Source organism: Oncorhynchus kisutch, linkage group LG4 (genome assembly GCF_002021735.2).
Source record: "Oncorhynchus kisutch isolate 150728-3 linkage group LG4, Okis_V2, whole genome shotgun sequence".
In the NCBI taxonomy this organism is placed as follows: Eukaryota; Metazoa; Chordata; class Actinopteri; order Salmoniformes; family Salmonidae; genus Oncorhynchus; species Oncorhynchus kisutch.
The window spans coordinates 82,109,697-82,133,889 of NC_034177.2; the positions used below are offsets into that span (position 1 = coordinate 82,109,697).

General features: G+C 44.1%; 1 protein-coding gene across 2 annotated transcripts in view; it reads left to right on the top strand.

Annotated features, from left to right (window-relative positions):
• The first annotated feature begins 378 nt into the window (after window positions 1-378).
• zgc:154058 (Frag1/DRAM/Sfk1 family protein) overlaps window positions 379-24,193 on the top strand; it is a 55,304-nt gene continuing 31,489 nt past the window's right edge. The window contains exons 1-4 of one of the 2 annotated variants that reach the window (XM_020471256.2): window positions 379-710; window positions 977-1,247; window positions 13,397-13,444; window positions 14,335-14,421. In XM_020471256.2, the coding sequence (XP_020326845.1) occupies window positions 1,183-1,247; window positions 13,397-13,444; window positions 14,335-14,421 (200 nt within the window). In that variant the 5' untranslated portion in view covers window positions 379-710; window positions 977-1,182. The remainder of the gene's footprint in view (window positions 711-976; window positions 1,248-13,396; window positions 13,445-14,334; window positions 14,422-24,193) is intronic. The other variant, XR_004209864.1, reaches the window with a different exon arrangement.

Consider the following 24,193-nt stretch of genomic DNA (forward strand, 5'->3'; position numbering starts at 1 on the left):
TGTCAAAAATATACCACAAGACCGTGCCGAAAACGGTTATTGGGATGTAGGCCTAGTTAATACACTGAGTAACAGACTGTTGTCAACAGTGTGACCTAAATTCACAGAATAATGAGGATAACCATAATTTTTCTTAAAACAGGAACAAACGAACAAACAAAGCATTAGACAAACAAACAAATCAGAGCTAAACTGCAGGCTCGAACATCGATGCATGTGGGGGCGCGAGAAACCTAATAGGTTCGCTTGATTTAGTTCCCCAGACCGTCGGTGAGCGGAGTTCGTCATTTTTGGCCATTTGGATATTTAGTCGTTTTCTGCACCTCTTGTCCAACCGGGCTAGATAAATTGAACGCACCCAGTCTCCCCCAATGGGGGAGGAGTTGCGCTCAACAGCTGGCAAGCCTGCTTTGATGATTTTTGACAAAGCTACCTCCCCACGGAGATACACGAAACACCGTCGGTTCCCTCAGAAAAGACACACACTAATTGTCCAATTCAAAGAAGAAAAACGAACAAGGGGGACTTAAAACTGTCAAAATATTTAAAACTCATATATACTGACTCGTTGGTATTTTTCGTGAGAAATACAGGAGAGATTTGCCTCGTGAAAAGGTGCCTTTTTGACAGAGCTGTTGCAGCTATAGGCGCTCGAGAGTGAGGTGAAACGAAAGTTGGGAGCAAAAACGAATCTTTCCAAAAGGGAAACGGTGAGATGCTGAGAATCTATATTATCATTATTCCCTGTAACATTTGGCTAGAGTTGATAGGCAATTTAGCATGAAACCGCTAACTGAATAATGAATATATTGCTGCGAAAGTGTCGGAAAAAGTGAATATCATCTTGCATGTTTACACTGTAAACCAGTTGAGTATAGTCACCCATACCTAACTCATCTGTCCAGATTTCATAGTAGCCAATAGTGACAACACGATGATGGCGATGTTGAGTAACCTATCTTCTTCCTCTTTCCAGACTGGACACTTCGCCTCTCCACTCACTCCATTTCCTCGCCTTCAAGTCACAAACACGTCGGCTGAGATGCGGCTGCCAGTTACCTGGAGTTAAATGCTAACGTTAGTCCATGAGAGGAGAGTGCGAGTTTGGCCAAGGACGAGGAGAAAGAAGAAGAGGGCTATTTCCTGAAACAGAGGGACCGAGGGACAGAGCAGGGAGAGGACATGTCTCTTTGGGTCATACTACCTGTTAGTCTGCCTTCCTTGACCATCACTGGAATATGGGTTGTGTGAGTGTTTATGCTTTTTGTTGATCTTTTAAGCCAACTCAAATAGTCCATTGTTGTTTGGTCCTTTGGCCAAAGGCACAACATGTCTGGCACTGAATCTCAAACAGTCAGTCAGTGGCCAAATGTCATGCAACCTCAAAATACCATGATAAAGCAATCCACAGCCATAGTTGTATATATATTTTTATATCTGACATTTAATGGCAGGATTGGAAAGTATCTAGTCATGCAAACCAACTGTGCCAACCTCCACCACTGCTCTGGTCATAGAACCTGGCTGCATAGCTGCTGTGCATTCCAGGGCTCCATGGTGATATGAGTGGATTAGTTCTCTCCCCAGGCCTGCATGTGGCCTTAGCACTACTGTCTATTATAGCTTGGGCTGTGATTCATCTCTCTCTCTCTCTCTCTCTCGCTCTCTCGCTCAAAATAGCAGGTTCAGGTAGGCCTATTGCTATAGGCCTTCATATTCAGTCCTTTATTAGGTCTAGGTCTATGTGAAGTCACTGAGGGTTGGTGACTCCTTAGATGAGTGTCTAGGGGTGACATTTGTCCTGCTCGATTAGGGCTTAGAGGGGATGAAATTTCAAGTTTTGTCACATGCACAAGTACAGTGAAATGCCTTTCTTGCAAGCTCTTTCCTGTAATCAATATCAGTAGTGCTATAAAGTAAAGTAGAACAAAAACATATGAGAAATAGAAATAAAAACACAAGAAAAGTAAGCTATATACAGGGTCTGTTCCATCGTCAGTAGCTCTATACAGGGTCTGTTCCATCGTCAGTAGCTATATACAGGGTCTACTGCCGCCAGATTCCTCTCACCTATTTCCTTCCTGTCCAGTGGGACTCACAAGGGCACCCTGTCTCCCAGAGCAGTCAAGGGTCCCTCTCCTTGGGCAGCGGAATGTGAAAGGGCACGCTTTGTTACGTAACCCCCCCCGCCACCCCCCCGAGTGGAGGTAGGATAAATACTGGGCTGACGGGATAGTGCTTATTCAGGGATTTCACACTGCAACCCACACCCACATACAAACACTGTACTCTGTTCTTCGCCATGAAATAGCTACTGAGAACTAGACAATAACTTTATAGTACAGTCCACTCAAAGCTAGCCGGCTTCTTACATAGATTCTTCCATTGACCTTTCTGTTTACAAATGTTTTTTTTCTATTGAAAAAGCTGAATGTCGAGTGGCAATTCAGTACAGAGGCCTTTTTCCATGCTCTTCTCAATGAGGAAAACAGGGAAAAATAAATATTAAATTGACCTTTTAGGTGTAGCCTGAGGTAACCTGCACAGATAGTCAGCCATTAAGCTCCTCTGTTTTCTTTCCGTGGATGACATTTTGGATGCTGATTTGATTACAGAACAACAAATGATCGCAGCACTTTCTCCGATGACATTTCATCTTCATTTAATTTATCATGGGGCAATAAGAGTTTTTAGATTCAACAGTCTATCTACTTTTCTGTTTAGTGTGTAGTTAGTTGTCCATGATGAAACTGTTAGAAATAATCATGATAATTATTTTGTAGTGTTCCAGAATGTACAGATTCTAGAAGTTAACGTGGTAATTGAATATAATGGCACCGGAGGGAATGGCGGCTGTTTTATGGGCTCCAGACCAATTGTGCTCTTTTGTTTATCTTTTTGCGCTGATCTTAACTTTTTCCTACATAATGTTTCTGCCATTGTTTCATATGACCGAAAAGAGCTGCTGGACATCAGAACAGCTATCACTAACCTCGATTTGGATGACGACTTCTACTTCAATGAGTCAGAGGTCGAAAGACACATTGATTATCGTGGACCAGGCCCAAATCCCTGACACTCCAATTAAAGAGGAGGTGGTGCTATAGAGGCTGGCGTGCGGGATACCTGGCGAGACTATGTCGGAGATTGGATAAATTGCCTCTACCCTCCGTTCTATTGGCGAACGTGCAATCACTGGAGAATAAACTGGATGAGCTCTGTCAATACTATCCTATCAACGTGATCTGAACTGTAATATCTTGTGTTGTTGTGAGTCGTGGCTGAACAAGGACATGGGTGATATAAATCTAGCTGTTATTTCTATACGTCGGCAGGACAGAGCGGTTGTGTCTGGGAAGCTCAGAGAAGTGTGTGTGCGTCTCTAATAAGGAAGTCTCGAAGTTCTGCTCGCCTGAGTTATAGTACCTCACGATAAGCTGTAAACCACACCATTTACCAAGAGACTTTTCATCTATGTTTTTCATAGCTGTCTGTTTACCCAGATGCGGCTCTTAGTGGTTGGTGACTAATGCAGGAAAACTGGAATCTGTTTGTACCAAATTTCTACCAGCATGTGACACCACTTAGATCACCTATACTCCACACACAGAAATGCATACAAAGCACTCCCTTGCCCTCCATTTGGCAAATCTGACCATAACTCCCGATTCCTGCTTACAAGCAAAAACTCAAACCGGAAGTACCAGTGACGCACTCAATACGGGAGTGGTCCGATGAAGCGGATGCTAAGCTACATCACTGTTTCGCTAGCACAGACTGGAATATGTTGAGGAGTTTACCACATCAGTCACCAGCCATATTAAAATGTGCATCGAAGACGTGACCCACAGTGACCGTACGTACATATCCCAACCAGAAGCCATGGTTTACAGGCAACATTCGCACTGAGCTATGGCTAGAGATGCTGCTTTCAAGGATCGGGACACTAATCCAGAATCTTAGAATCCTGCAACACCCTCCGACAAACCGTCAAACAGGCAACGCATTAATACAAGCGCAAGATCGAATCCTATTTTTATCTGGCTCTGATGTTAGTCGATGTGGCGGGTCTTGCAAACTATCACGGATTACAATGGAAAACCCAGCCGCGAACTGTCCAGTGACACAAGCCTAACATACAAGGTAAAAACCTTCTATGCAAACTTCGAGGCTAGCAACACTGAACTAAGCATGAGAGTTGATGTAAGACCTTTTAAACAGGTTAACTTTCACAAGGCCTTGGGCCTCCGGAGTGGCGCAGCAGTCTAAGGCATCGCAGAGTTAGCGGTAGATTTGGATAGAAAACATTCTACATTTTCTAAAACTGTTAAAATTATGTCTGTGAGTATAACAGAACTGATATGGCAGGTGAAATCCCGTAGGACAAACCATCCCAAAAAAAGAACATTTCAGCCTATTTTTAATGGCTATCACTTTTATTATAAGGCCAAGTCCTCCCAGATTGCAGTTCCTACGGCTTCCACTAGATGTCAACAGTCTATTAGAAAGAGTTCCAGGCTGGTTTTTGGAAAAATGAGCCAGGAATTGTAGTTTTTTTAGGTGGCTCCCATTTTGGCTGTAGTGTTTCCAAGCGTGTGGAAGAGTGTGCTTTCTTTGGTATTTGTCTCCGGTAAAGACACTAACGATTCTCCGTCTTAAATTTGATTGTTTATTTAATTATTAGGGTACCTAAGGTTTGATTGTAAATGTTGTTTGACTTGTTTGGAAAAGTTTATTAGTAACGTTTGGGATTCATTTTGTATGCATTTTGATGGCGGAAAACTGGGTGGATTATTGACCGAAGCGCGCCAGCTAAACAGAGTTTTTATGGATATAAACAAGGACATTATCGAACAAAATTACCCTTTGTGATGTAACTGGGACCTTTTGGAGTGGCAACAGAAGATCATCATCAAAGGTAAGGAATTTTTTATATCGCTGTTTCTGACTCCTGTCGAACCTGCCTGGTTGAAATATGTTTTTCATGTGTTTGTTTGCGGGGCGCTGTCCTCAGATAATCGCATGGTATGCTTTCGCCGTACAGTCTTTATGAAATCTGACACAGCGGCTGGATTAACAAGAAGTTAAGCTTTATTTTGATGTATCACACTTGTGATTTTATCTAAGTTAAATATTTATAATACTGTAATTTGAAGTTCGCGCTCTGCAATTTCACCGATGTTGGCCAGGTGGGATGCTACCGTCCCACCAGCCCATAAGAAGTTAAACAGTTCAACATTCACCGCAGGGCAAGATGGATTACCAGGACGTGTACTCAGAGCATGCGTTGACCAGCTGGCAAGTATCTTCACTGATATTTTCAACCTCCCCCTGACCCAGTCTGTAATACCTACATGTTTCAAGCAGACCACCATATTCCCTGTGCCCAAGAACGCCAAGGTAACCTGTCTAAATGATTATTGCCCCGTAACACTCACATCTGTAGCTTTGAAAGGCTGGTCATGGCTCACATCAACACCATCACTCCAATTCTCATACCCCTCCAACAGATCCACAGATGACGGAATCTCTGTTGCACTCCACACTGCCCTTTTCCACCTGGAGAAAAGGAACACTTAAGTGAGTATGCTGTTCCTTGACTACAGCTCAGCGTTCAACAACATTGTGCCCTCCTAGCTCATCACTAAACGAAGGACCCCTCCAACTGGATTTTGAACTTCCTGACGGGCCGTTCCCAGGTGGTGAGGGTAGGCAACAACACATCCACCACACTGACCCTCAACACAGGGCCCCCTCAGGGTTGCGTGCTTAGTCCCCTACTGTTATTCCCTGTTCACGCACGACTGCGTAGCCACACATAACTCTAACACCATCAATACGTTTGCAGACGACACAACAGTGGTTGGCCTGATCACCGACGATGATGAGACAGCCTACAGGGAGGAGGGCAGTGACCTGTCAGTGTGGTGCCATGACAACAACCTTTCCTTCAACGTCAGCAAGACAAAGGAGCTGATCGTGGACTACAGGAAATGGAGGGCCGAGCTCGCCCCCATTCGCTACGACGGTGCTCTTGTGGAGCAGGTCTAGAACTTCAAGTTCCTCAGGGATTTCGAGAAATTGCCCTTAGGCTCTAACCAAACCACACTTGGTGTTATTTTAACTTCAAGATATTCATGAGTTCACAAAACAGAGTTTGAAGAAAGTGGAAAACTGGTTGAAAACAGTTAGTCCGCCCAGCTCAGCGAGACGGGACTGTTCAGGTTGAGTGAATGTGATGATTGTGTTTCCCTTTTCTAACTGTCCTCTTTGTTTTATAAACCCTTCTGCTACAGTGTCTTGCAAAAGTATTCACCCTCCTTGGCATTTTTCCTATTTTGTTGCCTTACAATCTGAAATTACAATAGATTTTTGGGGGGTTTGTATCATTTGATTTACACAACGTGCCTACCACTTTGAAGATGCTAAATATTTTTGGTGACACAAACAAGAAATAAGACAATAAAACTGAACTTCAGCATGCATAACTATTCACCCCACCGAAGCTGATACTTTGTAGAGCCACCTCAGCAATTACAGCTGCAAGTCTCTTGGGGTATGTCTCTATTAGCTTGGCACATCTAGCCACTGGGAGTTTTGTCCATTCTTTAAGGAAAAACTGCTCCAGCTCATTCAAGCTGGATGGGTTCCGCTGGTGTACAGCAATCTTTAAGTCAGACTACAGATTGCCTATTGGATTGAGGTCTGGGCTTTGACTAGGCCTTTCCAAGACATTTAAATGTTTCCCTTTAAACCACTCGAGTGTTGCTTTAGCAGTATGCTTAGGGTCATTGTCCTGCTGGAAGGTGAACCTCTTTCCCAGTCTCTAATCTCTGGAAGACTGAAACAGGTTTCCCTCAATATCTCTGTATTTTGTGCCATCCATCATTCCTGCCCCACATCATGATGATTCTGCCACCACCATGCTTCACTGTGAGGATGGTGCTCTCAGGGTGAGGAGAGGTGTTGGGTTTGCGCCAGACAAAGTGTTTTTCTTGATGGCCAAAAAGCTCAATTTTAGTTTCATTTGACCAGAGTACTTTCTTCCATATGTTTGGGGAGTCTCCCACATGCCTTTTGGCTAACACCAAACGTGTTTGCTTATTTTTTTCTTTAAGCAATGGCTTTTTTCCCGGCCACTCTTCCATAAAGCCCAGCTCTGTGGAGTGTACGGCTTAAAGTGGTCCTTTGGACATATAATCCAATCTCCACTGTAGAGCTTTGCAGCTCCTTCAGGGTTATCTTTGGTCTTTTTGTTGCCTCTGATTAATGCCCTCCTTGCCTGGTCTGTGAGTTTTGGTGGACAGTCCTCTCTTGGCAGGTTTGTTGTGGTGCCATATTATTTCAATTTTTTAAATAATGGATTTAATGGTGCTCTGTGGGATGTTCAAAGTTTCTGATAATTTTTTGAACCCAACACTGATCTGTACTTCTCCACAACTTTGTCCCTGACCTGTTTGGAGAGCTCCTTGGTCTTCATGGTGCCGCTTGTGTGGTGTTGCCCCTTGCTTAGTGGTGTTGCAGACTCTGGGGCCTTTCAGAACAGGTGTGTGTGTGTGTATATATTGCACACAGGTGGACTTAAATAATGTGACTTCTGAAGGTAATTAGTTGCACCAGCTCTTATTTAGGGGCTTCATAGCAAAGGAAGTGAATACATATGCACCCACCATTTTTCAGGTTTTTAAATAAGTATATTTTTTTCACTTCACCAATTTTTTGTATTTTGTCTGTCCATTACATGAAATCCAAATAAAAATATATTTAAATTACAGGTTGTAATGCAACAAAATAGGAAAAACGCCAAGGCACTGTACCTGAGAGCCCCATGCAGGTGGAGGACACTCAGGAATCTTTTACTACCTGTGTGTGTGGAAGAGAGCTGTGGTATCCTGGGTCTGTGTGTGTGCCTCCCATGTTTTGTCTGCCATTCACTCCTACCTGTCCAAGTTCAACTTGGTGTGTGTGTGAAGGGCAGTGTAGCATACACAAGCTGACTCTTGTATTGTGGAGAAGTCACTGTTACTGGGATCGTGCTTTGATGCTCTTCCCCTCTCGCTCTCTTTCTCCCCTTCGCTCTCTTTCTCTCTCCATATTTCCTTATCTGTTGTCTCTCTCTGGCCTAGTGATGATGGTTATTCATGGTTGCCATGACTTCAGAGGCAGATGGCAGAGTTAGTGTTTACCAAATGTAATTTATTTTTGGGTTCAGGTGGTGTGTGTGCAAATGTTATGTCATGATGCCCCTAGTAGGGAGAAATCACTATTTTCTCCTTTTTGACTTTATGGAGGTGTTTGACCGTATTTTATGTTTTTAAATAATGAAGTTCTAAATCTGACCCCTGAGGGTTAGGGTTACACCGTCTCCTTCCTGAGCGGTATGATGGCTGCGTGGTCCCATGGTGTTTATACTTGCGTACTATTGTTTGTACAGATTAATATGGTACCTTCAGGCGTTTGGAAATTGCTCCCAAGGATGAAACATGCTTGTGGGGGTCTACAATTTTTTTTTCTGAGGACTTGGCTGATGTCTTTAGATTTTCCCATGATGTCAAGCAAAGAGGCACTGAGTTTGAAGGTAGGCCTTGAAATACATCCACAGGCAAATTTACATTTTAGTCAATTGGATATCAGAAGCTTGTAAAGCCATGACATTTTCTGGAATTTTCCAAGCTGTTTAAAGGCAAGTCAACTTAGTGTATGTAAATTTCTGACCCACTGGAATTGTGATAGTGAAATAATCAGTCTGTAAACAATTGTTGGAACATTTACTTGTGTCATGCACAAAGTAGATGTCCTAACCGACTTGCCGAACTATAGTTTAACAAGAAATTTGTGGGGTGGTTGAAAAACAGATTTTAATGACTCCAACCTAAGTGTATGTAAACTTCCGACTTCAACTGTAGGTAACAGTAGTAGCTAGCCAGTTAACGCTAGCCCTATTTACTTACAATGGGCTTGCGGTCTACGTACACTACAGTGGGTATTGTAGGCAGGTAAACATGCTAACATTTTCAATCAGATGTTTTCTTGCCAAACATCATTATTTGGAAACGGTATATTGATTATATTTTTGTTCTATGGAGGGGTGATGCAAAACAGCTCCAGGTGTTCCATGCTTTTCCTAACTCCTGTTCTACGCATCTGAGATTGACTGTGTAATCTGATACACGTCAAATCAGAGTTCTTGATCTTCTGATTAGAGGACTACCGATTATGATTTTTCAATGCCGATACTGATTATTGGAGGACCAAATAAACCAGATGCGGATTAATCGGACTATTTATATATATATATATCATTCAGTAGTTGTAATTGTCATTATTTCAAATATAAATATATATATATATATATTTATATATTTATATTTGAAATAATGACAATTACAACTACTGAATGATTAATGAAAACTTATTATAACTTAATATAATACATCAATAACATCAATTTAGTCTCTAATAAATAATGAAACATGTTCAATTTAGTTTAAATAATGCAAAAACTGGGTTAGAGAAGAAAGTAAAAGTGCAATATGTGCCATGGAAAAAAAGCTAACATTTAAGTTCCTTGCTCAGAACATGAGAATATATGAAAGCTGGTGGTTCCTTTAGACATGAGTCTTCAATATTCCCAGGTAAGACGTTTAAGGTTCAATTCAACTAAATTGAACATAGGACTATTTCTCTATACCATTTGTATTTCATAAACCTTTGACTATTGGATGTTCTAATAGGTACTTTAGTATTGCCAGCCTAACCTCGGGAGATAATAAGCTTGAAGTCATAAATAGCATGAGGAGCATTGCGAGGAGCTGCTGGCAAACGCAGTAAAGTGCTGTTTTAATGAATGCTTACAAGCCTGCTGCTGCTTACCACCGCTCAGTCAGACTGTTCTATCAAATCGTAGACTTTATTATAATATAATAACACACAGAAATATGAGCCTTAGTTTCAGGATTTGACCATATTAATGACCTATCATTTCGAAAACAAAACTTTAATTCTTTCAGTGAAATACGGAACCGTTCCGGTATTTTATCTAACGGGTGGCATCCATTAGTATAAATATTGCTGTTAGATTGCACAACCTTCAATGTAATAATAATGTCATAATCATGTATAATTCTTGCATATTAGTTTGCAACGAGCCAGGCGGCCCAAACTTTTGCAAATAACATTACCCTGACTCTGCACAGAACGCAAGAGAATTGACACAATTTCCCTAGTTAAAAGAAATTCATGTTAGCAGGCAATATTAACTAAATATGCAGGTTTAAAAATATATACTTGTGTATTGATTTTAAGAAAGGCGTTGATGTTTATGGTTAGGTACACATTGGTGCACCGCAGTGCTTTTTTTCCTGAATGCGCTTTTTAAATCACCCGTTTGGCAAAGTAGGCTGTGATTCAATGATGAAATTAACAGGCACCGCATTGATTAAATGCAGCGCAGGACAAGCTAGATAAACTAGTAATATCATCACCATCTGTAGTTAGCTAGTTATTGTTAAGCTTGATTGTTTTTTATAAGATACATTTAATGCTAGCTAGCACCTTACCTTGGCTCCTTGCTGCACTCGCATAACAGGGAGTCAGCCTGCCACGCAGTCTCCTCGTGGAGTGCAATGTAATCGTCCATTATCGGTGTCCAAAAATGCTGATTACAGATTGTTATTGAAACTTGAAATCGGCCCTAATTAATCGGTCGACCACTACTTTTGATCCTGTGTGAAGATAATGTTCTATACACTGATCTTTACAGGAAACCTACTGATCGTAACAGTTTATTGAGGGCTGATAGTTGTCACTCACTTCCCTTAAACAGTTTGCCCTACAGCCAATTCTGTTGAATGGCATCGAACATGTCACCCTCCCTAGGAGAGGGGGTGACCTCTACAATTTATTGTTAAAACGAGAGGCTGCCTGGATCTTTAATTTAAAGACTCTTGCTCCCTTCAGTCTCAACGTAGACTTTGATCTTTGATCGGCCATATCAGGCCACACCCGGCCATGATTACAGACACGTGTGTCTTTTGACACTATATAAACGAGTCACCCCGCAGTGTTGGTCATTATACCCTGATGAAGACCGCTTATTAGGTTATTAAATTATTGCACTTGAGCTCCTAGAGTGTGAGGCTCTCCTTTATTTTTGTGTTCTACTCTGCTAGCCAGCACCTCGCCTAAATAGGTGTTCTACTCCGCTAGCCAGCACCTTGCCTAAATAGGTGTTCTACTCCGCTAGCCAGCACCTTGCCTAAATAGGTGTTCTACTCCGTTAGCCAGCACCTTGCCTAAATAGGTGTTCTACTCTGCTAGCCAGCACCTTGCCTAAATAGGTGTTCTACTCCGCTAGCCAGCACCTTGCCTAAATAGGTGTTCTACTCCGCTAGCCAGCACCTTGCCTAAATAGGTGTTCTACTCTGCTAGCCAGCACCTTGCCTAAATAGGTGTTCTACTCCGCTAGCCAGCACCTTGCCTAAATAGGTGTTCTACTCCGCTAGCCAGCACCTCGCCTAAATAGGTGTTCTACTCTGCTAGCCAGCACCTCGCCTAAATAGGTGTTCTACTCTGCTAGCCAGCACCTCGCCTAAATAGGTGTTCTACTCTGCTAGCCAGCACCTCGCCTAAATAGGTGTTCTACTCTGCTAGCCAGCACCTCGCCTAAATAGGTGTTCTACTCTGCTAGCCAGCACCTCGCCTAAATAGGTGTTCTACTCTGCTAGCCAGCACCTCGCCTAAATAGGTGTGCGTTTCTTTCTCCTCTTAAACATGCTAAAATTGACACGGTATGAATTTATTAAATTATCATGATGAAATATTGTATTCAAGCAACGTATGAGATGTGAATAGGCGACATTTAATTCCAAAGTCTGAGTTTATTTTCTCTCCCTTCAGTTCAAATAATGTCTGCAATTGATTTCATGAAAGGTTGCGCCATTTTTACGTGGTTGCGTCATATTCATGTGCATACTTTCCGCTTCAAAATATGTACAAACGAAGTACGCATCTGAGAAGTGCCCTCCCACACATTGTTTTGGACTCGTACTCCAATCTTCTTCCATGCTCGAAGCACCGTAGTATGCATTTTGAGAAAGACGCTGTGTGTTTGACACCCTATATTCGGATGTCTGTCTCTACTGCATGGTGTTGTGCTTCGTAATTTTTCAATGACAATTACCCTTTATCAGAGTTTTGATTTTGTTGGGTGCATTATATTCTGGTGCACAATTTTTCTCTCACCTCTCTCTTTCACCCCTTCTCTCTCATTTCTCCGGTCAGTGCCCTCTGAGGGGGAGACCAAGCTGAATCAACCTGTTTCTGGGTTAGAACACACTGACCAGACTGGTCCAGGAGTACACCCAGATTTCCTGATATTAGTCCAGTCCAATGACTTTTTTTTTTGTCCAGTTCAAGCAAACAAGAATATCGATTGGAATTAGGAGACACTTTGTGGTGATTTTGATCAGTCAGAATTGCTAGCTGATTTGTTATCAGGTGACCTGGTTTCCAGGGGCAAGTAAACAGGACAATCTCAGTGACAGGTTGTTGTGTGGTCTTATTGCTTGGTTTATTTGTTTTAACAGAAGGCTAGAGAGTGCAATGACAGCATAGATGGAGAGCATAGCCTACATTGAGAGAGCATACAACCAGTGACAACCCTTAAACTACATTGGATGTGATCCCCCCCCCCCTGATTTTCAGCTGGTATTACAGGAATTTCAGAGCCGATCTAGGTTGTATATTCTACAGTGGACAGGTTACTTGCCTCCCCTGGATTTCTCCACCTGAATTTGTAAAATATTCCGGGAATTCTTATGACTTAAACCTCATCCACTTAAAAAATGCCGCCTCCCTATCATAACACTCTGAAAGCAATGCATTTTACCGCTAGAGCATTCTCACGTAATGGTCATGTTTCAAATAACCTACATTTTTACCTCTCTTCTATTGTGTGAAACTCTGCCCTGTGGTTGGAAACCTTAGTCTTTCACCCCGTTCTCCCTGGTTCAACCACAAAACCACCAGTGACGGTTATTGTTCCTGTTCCCTCTATTTGTTCAATGACTCACTGGTTCTGACTGTATTTCTCTTTTTACTGTTTCTAAGAATAGAGGCCACTAGGAAAACAAGTATTAAACATGTTAGATGATGGTCTATTCCCTGAATCACTTTTTCCATTCCAAGCCATATGAATGGCTGTGAGTTCATAAGCCTCATGCTTCGAGTAGTTAAATGTTCAAGTTGCAGTTGTGTGGTCCAGATTGAAGACCATGGTACGTTGATGAGGTGTGTTGCTTCCTCCTGTCTGTGTAGTATCCTAACCATTACTCCTTTATCTGATCAATGTTGTCTATATTATGCATAGGCTGACCCTTTTCTTTACCTGTCACAGGTACGTCATGGCCCTGTACAACCAGCACGTCTGCCCTGTGGATAACTGGTACGTAGCTAAATCATTCATGTTAATAGCTGTTTATTAAAAAAAAAAATGTTTAACTAGTCAAGTCAGTTAACAAATTCTTATTTAAAATGATGGCCTAGGAACAGTGGGTAACTGCCTTGTTCAGGAGCAGAATGACAGATTTGTACCTTTTCAGCTCGGGGATTTGATCTAGCAATCTTTCGGTTACTAGCCCAACGCTCTAACCACTAGGCTACTTGCCGCCCCACTAGGCTAACTGTGTAGTTTATTCATGTTAATAACTAGTTATCAACCAGTTGTATCACTGCTACATAGCCTGAAACCTATACATGGTATAATACGTGCCAGCATACGTCAAACCACTCTCACAACAAGGAGTCTCTTGACTCTCCTGCACTCCTCTAACTCACTCATCTCTATATAAGCTGCCTGTTAGCTTAGCTGCCTGTAATCATGCTACAGTTTTTGTAAGCAAACACTAAAATCACCAGGAATTTGTTTAATTTAGGAATCCTGTTTCTGAGCATTCCCAAGAGAAAAAAAAATGTCATCAGGTCTCAATTTAATCAAGGTATTCAAACTCTTTTTGGAGTTAGTTGTGGTCAATTTGCAATGCACAAATTATTATCGTAATGTTCCGGCCCCCCGACTATCTGCTTCGACCAGAATCGGCCCGCAGCTGAATTTAGTTGCCTTGTTGAGTGTGTGGGGTTGTCAAAACACTTTTCCATGTAATGCCACTTAGACTAGTATTTCCATAATAGGGATGTTGCAATAGTGAAACGTAGTCTTATATTATGCACTACTAGACTGTTTACAAGGGCTGCTTGACATGACTTTTAAAACCTTGTCCTCATCAAAACATCCCTTTCCTCCGTGTGTGTGTGTGTGTGTGTGTGCGCTCACAGGTTATATAACCAGTCGTGTGACAAGGAGCTGTACCTACAGATTGGACCAACGTTGTGCTGTACTCTAGACAATGTTCCACTCATCAGGTCAGTCTGATCTTTCTCTCTCTCTACCAATTTCAATATAAGGGGCTTTATTGGCATGGGGAACATATGTTTACCTTGCCAAAGCAAGTGAAATAGAATAGAAACAAAAGTGATATAACAAAGAAATTAACAGTAAACATTACACTTACAAAAGTTCCAAAAGAATAAAGACATTTCAAATGTCATATGTCTATATACAGTGTTGTAATGATGTACAAATGGGTAAAAATAATAAACATAAATATAGGTTGTATTTACAATGGTGTTCTTCGCTGGTTTCCCTTTTCTTGTGGCAACAGGTCACATCTTGCTGCTGTGATGGCACACTGGTATTTCACCCAATAGATATGGGAGTTTATTAAAATTGGATTTGGTCTGCGTAATCTGAGGGAAATATGTGTCCCTAATATGGTCATACGTTTGGCGAGAGGTCAGGAAGTGCAGCTCAGTTTCCCCCTCATTTTGTGGGCAGTGTGCATATAGCCTGGCTTCTCTTGCGAGACAGGTCTGCCTTCTGCATCCTTTCTCAATAGCAAGGCTATGCTCACTGAGTCTGTACATAGTCAAAGATTTCCTTAATTTTGGGTCAGTCACAGTGGTCAGGTATTCTGCCACTGTGTACTTCTCTGTTTTGGGCCAAATAGCATTCTAGTTTGCTCTTTTTTTAGTTAATTCTTTCCAATGTGTCAAGTAATTATTTTAGTTTTCTTATTTATTTATTTTTATTTCACTTTTATTTAACCAGGTAGGCTAGTTTAGAACAAGTTCTCATTTACAATTACGACCTGGCCAAGATGAAGCAAAGCACTGCGACACAAACAACACGAGTTACACATGGAATTAACAAGCGTAAAGTCAATAACACAATAAGAAAAAAAGTGGACGTGTATATACAGTGTGTGCAAATGAGGAGGTAAGGCAATAAATAGGCCATAGTGGCGAAGTAATTACAATTTAGCAAATTAACACTGGAGTGATAGATGAGGAAATGATGATGTGCAAGTAGAAATAGCAGTGTGCAAAAGAGCAGCAAAATAAAAAATAAAAAAACTAAATGGGGATGAGGTAGGTAGATTGGATGTGCTATTTACAGATGGGCTATGTACAGCTGCAGCGATCGGTTAGCTGCTCTGATAGCTGATGATTAAAGTTATTGAGGGAAATATAAGTCTCCAGCTTCAGTGATTTTTGCAATTCGTTCCAGTCATTGGCAGCACAGAACTGGAAGGAAAGGCGGCCAAAGGAGTTGTTTGCTTTGGAGATGACCAGTGAGAAATACCTTCTGGAGCGCGTGCTACGTGTGGGTGTTGTTATCGTGACCAATAAGCTAAGGCGGAGCTTTACCTAGCATAGACTTATAGATGACCTGGAGCCAGTGGGTCTTGCAATGAATATGTAGTGAGGGCCAGCCGACTAGAGCATACAGGTCGCAGTGGTGGGTGGTATATGGGGCTTTGGTGACAAAACGGATGGCACTGTGATAGGCTGCATTCAGTTTGCTAAGTAGAGTATTGGAAGCTATTTTGTAAATGACATCAAAGTCAGATCGGTAGGATAGTCAGTTTTGTGAGTGTTTGGCGGCGTGAGTGAAGGATCAAATCAAATCAAATGTATTTATATAGCCCTTCGTACATCAGCTGATATCTCAAAGTGCTGTACAGAAACCCAGCTGTACAGAAACCCAGCCTAAAACCCCAAACAGCAAGCAATGCAGGTGTAGAAGCACGGTGGCTAGGAAAAACTCCCTAGAAAGGCCAAAACCTAGGAAGAAACCTAGATAGGAACCAGGCTATGTGGGGTGGCCAGTCCTCTTCTGGCTGTGCCGGGTGGAGATTATAACAGAACATGGCCAAGATGTTCACATGTTCATAAATGACCAGCATGTTCGAATAATAAGAAGGCAGAACAGTTGAAACTGGAGCAGCAGCACGGCCAGGTGGACTGGGGACAGCAAGGAGTCATCATGTCAGGTAATCCTGGGGCATGGTCCTAGGGCTCAGGTCCTCCGAGAGAGAGAAAGAAAGAGAGAAGGAGAGAATTAGAGAACGCACACTTAGATTCACACAGGACACCGAATAGGACAGGAGAAGTATTCCAGATATAACAAACTGACCCTAGCCCTCCGACACATAAACTACTGCAGCATAAATACTGGAGGCTGAGACAGGAGGGGTCAGGAGACACTGTGGACCCATCCGAGGACACCCCCGGACAGAGCCAAACAGGAAGGATATAACCCCACCCACTTTGCCAAAGCACAGCCCCCACACCACTAGAGGGATATCTTCAACCACCAACTTACCATCCTGAGACAGGGCCGAGTATAGCCCACAAAGATCTCCGCCATGGCACAACCCAAGGGGGGGCGCCAACCCAGACAGGATGACCACATCAGTGAATCAACCCACTCAGGTGACGCACCCCTTCCAGGGACGGCATGAGAGAGCCCCAGTAAGCCAGTGACTCAGCCCCTGTAATAGGGTTAGAAGCAGAGAATCCCAGTGGAAAGAGGGGAACCGGCCAGGCAGAGACAGCAAGGGCGGTTCGTTGCTCCAGAGCCTTTCCGTTCACCTTCCCACTCCTGGGCCAGACTACACTCAATCATATGACCCACTGAAGAGATGAGTCTTCAGTAAAGACTTAAAGGTTGAGACCGAGTTTGCGTCTCTGACATGGGTAGGCAGACTGTTCCATAAAAATGGAGCTCTATAGGAGAAAGCCCTTCCTCCAGCTGTTTGCTTAGAAATTCTAGGGACAATTAGGAGGCCTGCGTCTTGTGACCGTAGCGTACGTGTAGGTATGTACGGCAGAACCAAATCAGAGAGATAGGTAGGAGCAAGCCCATGTAATGCTTTGTAGGTTAGCAGTAAAACCTTGAAATCAGCCCTTGCTTTGACAGGAAGCCAGTGTAGAGAGGCTAGCACTGGAGTAATATGATCAACTTTTTTGGTTCTAGTCAGGATTCTAGCAGCCGTATTTAGCACCAACTGAAGTTTATTTCGTGCTTTATCCGGGTAGCCGTAAAGTAGAGCATTGCAGTAGTCTAACCTAGAAGTGACAAAAGCATGGATACATTTTTCTGCATCATTTTTGGACAGAAAGTTTCTGATTTTTGCAATGTTGCGTAGATGGAAAAAAGCTGTCCTTGAAATGGTCTTGATATGTTCTTCAAAAGAGAGCTCAGGGTCCAGAGTAACGCCGAGGTCCTTCACAGTTTTATTTGAGACTACTGTACAACCATTAAGATTAATTGTCAGATTCAACAGAAGATCTCTTTGTTTATTGGCACCTAGAACAAGCATACCTGTTTTGTCCGAGTTTAAAAGTAGAACGTTTGCAGCTGTGTGTCATCCGCATAGCAGTGAAAGTTAACATTATGTTTTCGAATAACATCCCCAAGAGGTAAAATATATAGTGAAAACAATAGTGGTCCTAAAACGGAACCTTGAGGAACACCGAAATTTACAGTTGATTTGTCAGAGGACAAACCATTCACAGAGACAAACTGATATCTTTCCGACAGATAAGATCTAAACCAAGCCAGAACTTGTCCGTGTAGACCAATTTGGGTTTCCAATCTCTCCAAAAGAATGTGGTGATCGATGGTATCAAAAGCAGCAAGGTCTAGGAGCACGAGGACAGATGCAGAGCCTCGGTCCGATGCCATTAAAATGTCATTTACCACCTTCACAAGTGCCGTCTCAGTGCTATGATGGGGTCTAAAACCAGACTGAAGCATTTCGTATACATAGTTTGTCTTCAGGAAGGCAGTAAGTTGCTGCGCAACAGCCTTTTCTAAAAATGTTGAGAGGAATGGAAGATTCGATATAGGCTGATAGTTTTTTATATTTTCTGGATCAAGGTTTGGCTTTTTCAAGAGAGGCTTTATTACTGCCACTTTTAGTGAGTTTGGTACACATCCGGTGGATAGAGAGCCGTTTATTATGTTCAACATTGGAGGGCCAAGCACAGGAAGCAGCTCTTTCAGTAGTTTAGTTGGAATAGGGTCCAGTATGCAGCTTGAAGGTTTAGAGGCCATGATTATTTTCATCTTTGTGTCAAAAGATATATTACTAAAACACTCTCTTGATCCTAGGTCCTGGGAGAGTTGTGCAGACTCAGGACAACTGAGCTTTGAAGGAATACGCAGATTTAAAGAGGAGTCCGTAATTTGCTTTCTAATAATCATAATCTTTTCCTCAAAGAAGTTCATGAATTTATCACTGCTAAAGTGAAAGTCATCCTCTCTTGGGGAATGCTGCTTTTTAGTTAGCTTTGCGACAGTATCAAAAAGGAATTTTGGATTGTTCTTATTTTCCTCAATTAAGTTAGAAAAATAGGATGATCGAGCAGCAGTAAGGGCTCTTCGGTACTGCACGGTACTGTCTTTCCAAGCTAGTCGGAAGACTTCCAGTTTGGTGTGGCGCCATTTCCGTTCCAATTTTCTGGAAGCTTGCTTCAGAGCTCGGGTATTTTCTGTGTACCAGGGAGCCAGTTTCTTATGAGAAATGTTTTTAGGGGTGCAACTGCTTCTAGGGTATTGCGCAAGGTTAAATTGAGTTCCTCAGTTAGGTGGTTAACTGATTTCTGTCCTCTGGCGTCCTTGGGTAGACAGAGGGAATCTGGAAGGACATCAAGGAATCTTTGTGTAGTCTGTGAATTTATAGCACGACTTTTGATGTTCCTTGGTTGGGGTCTGAGCAGATTATTTGGATGCTTTCTGCTTAAAATAGGAAGCCGATTTCATATTGGATTGGAGATGTTTGATATGAGTCTGGAAGGAGAGTTTACAGTCTTGCCAGACACCTAGGTAGTTGTCCACATATTCTAAGTCAGAACCGTCCAGAGTAGTGGTGCGGGCAGCGAACAGTTGAAAAGCATGCATTTGGTTCTACTAGTGTTTAAGAGCAGTTGGAGGCCACGGAAGGAGTGTTGTATGGCATTGAAGCTAGTTTGCAGATTAGTTAAGTGTCCAAAGAAGGGCCAGATGATTTGGTTGGTTATGTTTCACTATATTGGATCACTCCAATATATTGGTATCACTCCACAGCGGAGGGATACATCCGAGGTGAGGATTTAGATTTACTCTCCTGTACACCAGTATCTCGGCTGGGGTCCGCTGCCATGGCCGCGACACACACACTTTCATTTTCTCGGCAGTACAAACTTCCTGAAGTGTGCTTGGTAAGTCACTGGTAAGTGTAATATCTTGTGTGGAAGTAAACTCACGCCTGTGTCTTACGCGCATGGTTTGTCGTGCTTGTGTATCGCTAACCAAACACTACGACTCTGTGTGCATCCTTTAATATATTGGTGGCTATTGCTGCCACAAACTGTATTTACCTTACACAACTTGTCGACTGGCTTTTTTTTTGCAGAGGTACTGGGTAATTTATCCCTCACCAGGTTCCTATTCCTCCAAGCGGGTCACGACATAAGCTCTCCCAGGGTGTTTGACCCCATGCTCTGTGGCCTTGCTGGCTTGGCTGAGCTTATGGCTGAGCTTATGGCTTCCCTTTGACAGGTGTGATGGTGGCATCCCCCCTGGAGATCTGCATACCTCGTGTATGCGCTGCCTGGGTTTGAGCCATGTGGAGAGGGCTGTGGAGCACCCTACTGGATGCCTGTTTTGTGTGGTGTTCTCAGAACGCCTAAACCTGGCAAAATTGGAGGCCATGCGCGAGTGGGTCGGCCAGGCTCGCGCTCAGGCTGGGGACGAGCTCCCGCCCTCAGGAGTGGTGTGCCAACGGGCCATTAGTCCCTCCACAGGGCCCAGATCCCCTCTCAGGAAGTGTGGCCGGAGCCACCGCAGGCAGAGCCCATCTGCTGCCAGTCCTGGATGAGGGCAGGAGTCAAACTGCTGGGATCACCTTGAACGGAGGGCGCATGCCCTGCATCAGAAGGTTGATAGCTTCGATGGCAACAGCAGCTGTTCCCTGTTGGCCAGTGATAGGCTGTTCCTGGGGGACGATGCTGGCACTGTTCACCACTGTGAGCGGGGCTACCAGGCTGACAGGCCATCAGAAGCTGGCGGTGGGGCTTCATCGTCCCCAGCGGATCGAGGCTATGAGGGGCCTACTCACTTGGGTAGCCATTGCACTGGACATCAAACTGGTGGACAGTGATGACTCCATCTGTCCCCATCTCTGCTGAGTTCCGTGAGGCCTTGCAGGAGCGCTGGGCCTCTGCCAGGGGCACTTCTGACTCACATCAGAGACTGGACCATGGAGTTATGTGGTGGGTTCAGAGTCACTTGGCCTCCGGGATTACCCGACCATGGACACCATGATAGCTGCCATGGTCCTCCCGGACCAGGAGATTCTAGTGCGGAACCTGCGACTGAAGCCAGGACCACCAGAGTCTTTGATGCGGACTTGAAAGCCACATATGGGTCCCTCTGCTCTCTTGGCCACCTTACCAACGCAGCCATGCTGCTGCAGGCCTATCTGCAGACTCTGTTGCCCCGGCTGCAGAGTCTGGATGGAGAGGTCTCGTCTGCTTTCCCTGTTCCAGAGTTGTGGCCCGCTCCAACGGATGGGCCATGGCGCAGGTGGTTACCTCCTGGCACCACCTCTGGCTGGCCCAATCCCGTCTGCCAGCTGCTCACCAGTGCACATTTACCACTCTCCCCATCACCACAGGGGTTAATGACATTCTGGAGCAGACCGATACGTCTCAGATGGACTGGGAGACCCTGAGACGGTTCATGCCACCACCTCAGGCTCTGGGTCCAAGGCAGACAGACCATCGCTTCCCTCCTGCCCCATCGCCTCGTGCTGAGGAACGACAGCAGGGAGGGGCACAGCTTGCGGTGGAACAACCTGTCAACCGCCATAGGGACGTGCCTGGGGGCCCAAGTTGTTCGGGGCGCTAAAGAAAAGGCGGGCCCTGGCAGGACCCCTGACACACCCTTCCCCGGCCTCGGCCGCTTTTCCTGGTCTCAGAGGGCAAAGTGGGAGGAGTGTGTGGAGTCCCCATGAGTGTTGTCCACAATGCTCGAGGGGTACCGACTCCAATTACGATGCCGGCCTCCGTCCTTCAGGGGCCTTCGTGTCACCATAGTGGCTGACCCCTTGAAGAAAACCCTGCAGCTGGAGATCTCTTCATTCCTGGACAAGGGTGCCATCCGACAAGGGTGCCAACCTACCTAGAGTTCAGAACTTCTAGGTAGGTTCTACTCCACTTATTTTGTGGTCCCAAAAAGAGAAAGGGTTTCAACTGATTCTGGACCTCTCATTGACTGTAGTGGCAGTCAATGTGGAAGGGGGGGTCCCGGCACAGTCCCCGGAAACTCAATGGGTACCTAAAGGTACTGAGGTTTCACATGCTGTCACCAGCCTGCATATTGTAGGCTGTATCCAGTGGTTTGTGACACTGGACCTGAGGGATGCATATTTCCATGTTCCTGTTCACCCAGCTCAGTGGCAGTACCTCCGATTCGCTTTCGAAGGGAGGTCTTACGAATACATGGTTCTTCCCTTCGGCCTCTCCTTGGCAACCCGCACTTTCCCAAAGTGCATGGACACTGTCCTGGCACCTCTCACATCCCGAGGGGTTGTTGATCCTCAATTACCTGGACGATTGGTTGACTTGTGCATCAACCAGGACCCAGGTCCTGTCAGACAGAGACATGCTCCTGATCCACATTGGCGAGCTGGGCTTTACTGTAAATGACAAGAGTCGTCTGACGCCAACCCAGAGGGTGGCCTTCATTGGCATGGAACTGGACTCTGTCCTCATGAGAGCACACCTGCCCACCAGAAGGATTCAGGCGATCTTATCTTGCCCCGACCACTTTCGGCAGGGGCGGATCGTAATCTGTCCTAACCTGCCAATGCCTGTTGGGCTTGCTGATGGCGGCCTCGTTGTTGATTTCCCCTGGGCCTGCTCCATCTCCGGCCTCTTCAACGGTGGTTCAACTCCCACCCGCTGCATCCGAAGCGCCACCGCCAGCTGCGGGTGACCGCAGCTGCGGCCAGCTGCGGCCAGCTGGGCGTCCTCTTGCACCTTTGCTTGGTACTATCGGGTAAATGTGGCAGCTCTCTCTGCGGTTGGTTCAGCGGTCTTGTGCGTCGCCTCCCCTTCCGGGGACTGTGCCGGGACCCCCCCTTCCACATTGACTGCCACTACATCTCGGTCTCGTGGTGGTCCTCGCCTCTGGCTGGCTAGGTCCCTCTAGCGCCAACTAATCTGGTACGGGTATACCAATATATTGGAGTGATTCAATATAGTGAAACATAACCATGGTTACAAAAGTAACCTTTTATGTGAGCTATTTGGATCAATCCTCTACGGTGCTAGAGGCACATCAAAAATGATGTAGAGAATGTGTGTCGCGGCCATGGGGTCTATATATAGGGGCGGACCCCAGCCGTTACCCAGGTGTTGACAGGAGTAAGTCTGTAAATCCTCACCTCGGATGTATCAATATATTGGAATTATCCAAATAGCTTGCATAACCGTGGTTACAAAGGTAACCTTCGGTCTAATTGTGTTGCTTTCCTGGGGCTCTGTGGGGTCTGTTTGTGACAAAACCCCAGGACCAGCTTGCTTAGGGGGCTCAATTTAGTGAATTCTTGGTTGGTGGGCGGATCCCAGACCTCACAACCAAAAAGAGCAATGTGTTCTTTAACTGATTTCAAGTACACTGCTCAAAAAAATAAAGGGAACACTTAAACAACACAATGTAACTCCAAGTCAATCACAGTTCTGTGAAATCAAGCTGTCCACTTAGGAAGCTACACTGATTGACAATAAATTTCACATGCTGTTGTGCAAATGGAATAGACAACAGGTGGAAATTATAGGCAATTAGCAAGACACCCCGAATAAAGGAGTGGTTCTGCAGGTGGTGACCACAGACCACTTCTCAGTTCCTATGCTTCCTGGCTGATGTTTTGGTCACTTTTGAATGCTGGCGGTGCTTTCACTCTAGTGGTAGTGGAGGCCACACACACTACTGAGCCTCATTTTGACTTGTTTTAAGGACATTACATCAAAGTTGGATCAGCCTGTAGTGTGGTTTTCCACTTTAATTTTGAGTGTGACTCCAAATCCAGACCTCCATGGGGTGATAAAATTGATTTCCATTGATAATTTGTGTGATTTTGTTGTCAGCACATTCAACTATGTAAAGAGAAAAGTATTTAATAAGAATATTTAATTAATTCAAATCTAGGATGTGTTATTTTAGTGTTTCCTTTATTTTTTTGAGCAGTGTATTTTTAGCTCTAAGGCAATGGTGTCTAGATGGAATTTGTATTCCTGGGAACTGGACCTTTTTTAGAACACGTTCTTTTTTTGTCTTACTGAGATTTACTGTCAGGGCCCAGATCTTACAATCTGTGCAGAACATCTATGTGTTGCTGTCGGCCCTCCTTGGTTGGGGACAGAAGCACCAGATCATCAGCAAACAGACATTTGACTTCAAATTCTAGTAGGTTGAGGCCGGGTGCTGCAGACTGTTCTAATGCCCTCGCCAATTCGTTGATCTATATATGTTTAAGAGGGTGGGGCTTAAGCTGCATCCCTGTCACCCCCTGGCCCTGTTTTTTTGTTGTTGCCAATTTTAACCGCGCACTTGTTTGTATTAGAGGTTGACCAATTAATTTGGGCCGATTTTTTTATTTATTTTTTATATATTCTTTTTTATATTTTTTTCAAGTTTTCATAACAATCGGAAATCTGTTCAGGGCAGAACGACAGATTTTTACCTTGTCAGCTCGGGGATTCAATCTTGCAACCTTAGTCAACTAGTCCAACGCTCTAACCA